Below are 6,239 nucleotides of genomic sequence, written 5' to 3' on the forward strand. Positions count from 1 at the left end.
AGAATACTGGAGTGGATTGCATTCCGTTCTCCAGGGGATCGTCCTGACCCAGGGATTGAACTGGGGTCTCCTGCATTACAGGCAGATTCTTTACCATTGGAGCCACTTAAGCTCAGCTTCAGTTTAAAGAAATGGAATCTGGGAATCACAGGCAATGCAATATAGATGCAGTTTAGACATGAAAGACCATGTGGGCTGATCTCGAAGAAGCACCCAAGCCCTACATCAAAAGATTGGCAAGTGGATGTACATTTCTATGCTTAAAATGAAAATAGAGTGTTTAATGTATGAATAGATCCTGTATTATGACTCCCACTGTTGACTAACCAGCCAAATATGGTCCCATTTAGTCCAGAAAAGAGTGTTTCTACCACAGTGGGTGTTCACCATGGGAGCTCCCCTTCCCCTACCCTCTCCCAGGATTCCAGCCCCACCAGCCTGGCTCCCTTCTGCGTTCACAAGACCCCACTGGGAGTTGCTGGATGAGCTGGGATGAGAGCCCAGACCTGCTGGCTCCGAGTTCAGTTCTCCCAGTGGAATCAGAGTGGTTATAAACACAGTCTGTGGAGCCAGCCCACCAGAGTAAGCATCCCATTGTGGTCAAGGGCCTCAGTTTCCTTGCCTGGGAAATGGGGACAATGCTGTTTCCTATCTTGCAGAGTTGTTCTGAAGCTTCTACTAGTTAGTGAATGTCAGGGGCCTGGAGCCCTCTGTCAGGTCAGCGAGGACTGGAATTATTCCTGCAGGGCATCACTGGATGGTTTTAAGCATTGCCAAGTGCATGCTTCAGAGTAGTTGGGCCTGCACCAAAGCAGATAATCGGCTCCTCCCAGCAAGAAGCTTCTGATCCAGCCCCAGGGAGGGGGTGACATGTGGAGATGGGCTGCCCCGGCACTCACCTCTCTGCCTGGCAGAAAGGAGTCCCCTGCCAGCCCCATGCTCCAAACACCAGGACCGGCAGAGGTCCCATGCCATCTTGTCTTGGCAGGAGGAGGAGGCCTGCCCTGGTCCCCTCTGTCAGAAACTCCTGCTGGCAGTGACCAGTGGGGGGTGACCTCCTGTGCTGGTGTCTCTTTTCCAGTGGTTTCCAGCGACAGCGACAGCGACTCTGATCTCAGCTCCTCCAGCCTGGATGACAGACTCCGGCCCGCTGGGGTCAGGGACCCGAAAGGCAACAAGCCCTGGGGCGAGTCAGGTAAGCAACTGACTCAGCTGACAGGAAGTGCAGGGAGCCGCACTGCTGCTTCCCAGGCCCCGAGGGCAGTGGCTCTCCTCCTCCTGTGGCCTCTGCTTCCCAGCAGCTCCTCGGTGGGGGTTGGTGGAACAGTTCTAGATCCAGGAGGCAAAGTGGGCCTTTGGCTGCGACGACTGGGAGCTACAGGGTTGGCACCACTCAAGAACAGATGGAAAAGGGAGTTCCTGGTGGTCTAGTGGTTAGGATTCTGGGCTTTCACTGTGGTGGGTTCAATCCCTGGTCGGGGAACTGAGATCCCGCAAGCTGCACAGAGCAGCCAAAAATAAAAAACCACCATGAACAGATGGAAGGGAGGCTCAGGTGTACATGCAGAGAAGGCCCGGGGGCACATTTTCCTTTACACACATGAAGGGCCTTCCCAGGAATAGGACCAGCTTCATTCACAGTTACTCCAGAGGTTAGAACTGGGATATTTGCAAGATGTTTCCGGAGGATGATTTTTAGTACATAAGAAGAAAGCTTTTCAATAACTGCCCCAAGCTGAAAAGAAATGGAAAGCTGGGTGATCTCCTGCCAGAACTGATATGGAAGGCATTCCTGCAGGAGTGGCCATCTGCACTCAATAAGGGATGCCAAATGCCTGGCACACATACTTTTACTTCTACTCCTGTGCCCATGGCAGACATTACTAGTTGATCATGATACTCTCTCCCAAAGAGCCTGACATGGGCCTTAGAATCCTTCTCCATGGAGTTTTCTGAGTGATCAGTGTCAGTAGGCAGGGCTGATGCATGGGGTTTAAACTGTCCCTGGACCAGATGACCTCCTAGTCCCCTTTAAGCTGAAGATTCTCTCTTAGGAAAATGTGGAGCAAGCTCACCTGCCAGCCTCGGTTTCCGGGGCGGGCTGTATACCTCTGTCCCTGTCCACACCACCATAGCCTTCACCCTTTCTCTTCATACCAACTCTCAGCTGTGACCAAGCGGGTCCAGGAGACAGAAAGAGTGGAGTCTTGCAGATCCCATCTCTGCTCTCAGCAGGCAGGGACTAACAACTGTGTCTGAATGAGGATTCCTTAGTTACTAATGGCAGCAGTGAATGTCCCTCTTGCTGCATTAACAGATATACACACAATTCCCCTACTACATGCTCCTTCTCCAAGGGCACTGCCCATTTTCATGTGGGTAACTACTTGTTCCTTAGCTAAATGACCCAAGGGCCCATTCAGTTGTCTTTGTAAGATTGTGGGCCAGTCAGCAGCGGCCAAAGGGTGGGGGTCCCACTAGACCATGGCAACCATGTGAATAGGGGAGAAGGCGGTGGCTATTCTCAGGGGGAGAGGCTCTGGAAGACAGTCCCATAGATACAAGTCACAATTCCAAATGAGGAGACTTTAGATCAGCTCCCTTGTCCATGCTGAGTTCCTCCCTGTCTCGGTTCAAGGCCCAAAGGGCCCAACCCAGAGCCAGTCACGGGGTCTTCTTGCAGGCGGAAGTGTGGAGTCACTGAAGATGGGGCCCACCCGCCCAGCCAGCTGCCTCTCGGGGAGCCAGAGCAGCCTGGCCAGTGAGACCGGGACAGGCTCTGCCGACCCACAGGGGGGCCCCCGCACCCTGGCTGGACCCAGAGGGCCCCGGTGAGTACCAAGCCACCTTCCAACCCGCCCACCTCCTCCCCGTCTGTCCCCCACCCCTGTGGGCTGCTCCCCTCCACGTAGCCTGCCTCGTCCTCACCTGTGCTCCAACACTGGAGAGCGCTAGGGGATGTTTTCAATTCCCCCCGTTCACTGAGCGCTGTGCCAGGTGCTGGGGGAACCCAGGCGAGCCAGACCCATCCCTGCCCACAATGAACCCAGATCTCAAGGCTGACCATCTCTGTCTGTTCTCAGCAGTTATTAGCATCCTCAGTTTTATAAAATGTAATCTTTCCAAGTATTTCACCGTCCCTGTAAGAGTCACAGGAACTCCACTCTGAGAACGCCTACTGTCCACCAGAGGGTATGCCCAGCCTGGGCCGGGTGTGGTGGGGGACAGTTTCTGAGACCTCCAGAAACTTACCACATAGCTGAAGAAGCTGAATCAGCTTGCCCCAAACAGAGCCCAGGCCAGAGCAGTCCCAGATCCTAAGAGGGGTGAAATCGGGACCTGTGGAGCCCGGCCCACCCTGCACATCCAAAGGCAATTTTCATTCTCTTGGCCAAGGAGTCAGGGGGCTTATTATCCCCATTTGATGGGTGTGGGAGCCAAGGGCAAGAATCCAAGCTCCCACCTGCCCCAGCTGGCCTGGGACCATCATGCAGTCGGGAGATAAGGGGGTCCTCACTCTCAAGTGGGAGAAAAGCGTGCAGATGCAGAATTGGCCCCTGGCCTCCTTCCAGAATGAAGCCCCAGCTGGACTGAGTGCCTCCGCAGCCAGAGGATCCACAGGCGCACGCTGTGTGGGTCAACAGAGCAGCTGATGCCCCTGCCGCACACGGGGGCGGCTGAGGGAGCCTGGTGGGGTGGAGTCACCCACCAGGAAACCCCGTGGGAGCCCTCATCCACTCTTCCTTCGCCACCCCCTCCCCTTCCCGCATTCCCCCTCATTATGAGCATGAGAAAGAGAGTCAGACTGTGACATGGGGAGGCAGGTCTCAGGGAGGGAGGCGCCGCAGACATTCCCCTCGCCTCCTGCAGTCCCCCACAGAGGGCAGTTTGGAATCCAGCGTGCCTGAGCTCTAGCCTCAGCTCTGCCATCCACACCCATGGGAACCTGGGCAAACCGTCAGGTCAAACCACATGCAACTGTATTTTTGTAGGTCAAAAATAGTTAAAGATTGGCAGTTGCATAGGGTTCAATCTAATATTTGATCTCTCGGCACCCAGTTGCATTATCACTAAAGTGGGGACCATGTTGTGTCCCTCCCGGGTTGCAGGGAGGGTAAGCTCTAGGCTCCACGTGGGGTACCTACCTGCATAGGTCTTCAGGACATGTCCAGTGGCCACTCGACGATCTATGTGCCGTGTGGTCCAGCACATAGACAGGGTTCCAGGGCTTAAGTTTTACTTGGACAGGACTGGCCTGGAAGGTTTTCTGTTCTGACATCCATTTTTTTTAATTTTTATTTTTAAGTTTTTTTTTTTAATGTGGACCATTTTTATATTGAACTTGTTACAATATTGTTTCTGTTGTTTATATTTTGATTTTTTGCGGGGGGGCCATAAGGCACGTGAGATCTTAGGTCCCCAACCAAGGATCGAACCTGCACCTCCTGCTTTGGAAGGCAAAGTCTCAACCACTGGACAACCAGGAAGGTCCCTCTCATGTCCATTTGCTCCTGCTGGCATCCCAGGATCACCTGTGTTGATTAGCCCGGTATTGACGGCCACACTGGAGCACAGGGAGTGGGCGACTTGCCGGCAATGACTCGGCGCAGTAGAGCAGGGCTGGCCCAGGGCTCAGCCCCAGCCTTCCCCAGCACTCCCCCACTTAGTTCAGAGGGGGTGGCTGCTTCAGGTGCAGGCCGCTCCAGCAAGGAGTCCACCTCCCTGCGTTTCATTCCCAAAGTTGACACTGTCCCTGGGGACTCTGCTTCTGCTCACTCTATTGTGGCCTTTCTTCTCTCTCTCTCTCAAAGGTAAAAGGGACACCTGGGCCAGCCCCCGCTGCTGACGTGGCCTCCAACGGTCCCCTCCACCTGCCCTGGACAGAGGTGTGCTTGGTGCACGGGGCAGACTTTCCAGTGGAAGAGCTTGAGAGAGAGGGAGAGAGAGAGCTGGAGCCAGACCCCTCCCGGTTCCTTCCTGACCAGTCCTGGAGCCCTTGGCCGCCAGCCCTGTCGGACGTGATCTCTAACTCAACAAACCAGTGTTTGGGGGGCTGAGTCTGCTCCCCCGGGCCCAGTGCCTTTCTGCACCCCTTCTTTCCTGGGAGCCCCCAACCCCTGCCCCAGCCACTCCACTCCACCTTGACCTTTATTTATTGCCCTTCCCACTCCCCAGCCTACTCCCATGTTCGTTTTAAGTTTGCTGTCATCTCGGATGTACTGGAAGGGCCTTCAGACCCACCCGTGGGGCCTTCCAATGTGCACTGCTGTCTCAGAGGTGGGGCTTTCTCCATATTTGTATTCGTGGAGGAAGACATCCAGGCCTGAGGGTGACCCTTCCCCGAGGAGCGTGGCCCCCAGAGAGGAGGCCAGTGGAGGTGGGAGGAGAGGTCCACCCCCACTTCCCCTCGTGCTGCAGCCCTCAGACATGGATACAGTCACCTCCCTCCTGGCCCAGGATCTGCTCTTGAACTTGGCTCTCTGTTAGGTCTCTCAGAAGCCCTCCCACGGGGCTGGTGGAGCTGGAAAGGGTCCTGGGGAACACTGTGAATTCGTTCACTGAAGAGCAGCCTTCAGCTGAGTTCCCTGCTGGGGTGCAAAGCTCCCTAAGCCATTAATTCACTCCTCTTCAGTAGGCTCGGTTTGGCAGAAAAACACTTAATTCAGGGTGCAGGCGATGCTTCTGGAAAACCCTTCCTGTAGGAGAGAGAACGTGCCCACGCGCGTGTGTGGTACCCACACGCTCCCATCCTGCCTGCCTGCCCCGTGCCTGGGCCTTGAAGGGCCTTCCTCTCCAGGCTCTCAGACCCCCTACTATGAGCTCTTTTGCCCTTGTTGCTGGCAGACAGTTTTTAAAAAAAAAAAAGTCCTGTTTCCCTGTGACAAGTTATGCTTCAGAATAAAAACAATAAAGATTAGATTTGCATTGAGCCAGTGTGTTGATCAAAAGGCCACAATCATTTGTGTGTCTGAAATGCATAAGTAGAGAAACGGATGGGGAAAAAAATGTGGTACAGTGGTTGCTGGAACACTTGCTAAGCTGCAGTGAAAGGAATAAGCTAGATCTGCGTGGGTTCAAAGGACTCACAAACCTAATGTTGAAAAACAAAGCCATCGATGTAAAGATAAAAAGTTAAGTATACGTATAAATAATCAAAATGAGTTATATTAACTTATATGTACATGTGTAGAAATGTTTGTAAAATGGACAAGGACTTGTAGTTAAACACAGTGGACTGA

General features: G+C 53.8%; 1 protein-coding gene across 7 annotated transcripts in view; it reads left to right on the forward strand.

Annotated features, from left to right (window-relative positions):
- The window catches only part of RPH3AL (rabphilin 3A like (without C2 domains)), a 139,330-nt gene extending 133,401 nt beyond the window's left edge, over positions 1-5,929 (forward strand). For 6 of the 7 annotated variants that reach the window (XM_070772811.1, XM_070772813.1, XM_070772809.1 and 3 more), the window contains 3 exons: positions 1,082-1,195; positions 2,684-2,831; positions 4,812-5,929. In XM_070772811.1, the coding sequence (XP_070628912.1) occupies positions 1,082-1,195; positions 2,684-2,831; positions 4,812-4,815 (266 nt within the window). In that variant the 3' untranslated portion in view covers positions 4,816-5,929. The remainder of the gene's footprint in view (positions 1-1,081; positions 1,196-2,683; positions 2,832-4,811) is intronic. The other variant, XM_070772815.1, reaches the window with a different exon arrangement.
- The last annotated feature ends 310 nt before the right edge of the window (positions 5,930-6,239 follow it).

This window comes from Bos indicus, chromosome 19, assembly GCF_029378745.1.
Source record: "Bos indicus isolate NIAB-ARS_2022 breed Sahiwal x Tharparkar chromosome 19, NIAB-ARS_B.indTharparkar_mat_pri_1.0, whole genome shotgun sequence".
Classification (NCBI taxonomy): Eukaryota; Metazoa; Chordata; class Mammalia; order Artiodactyla; family Bovidae; genus Bos; species Bos indicus.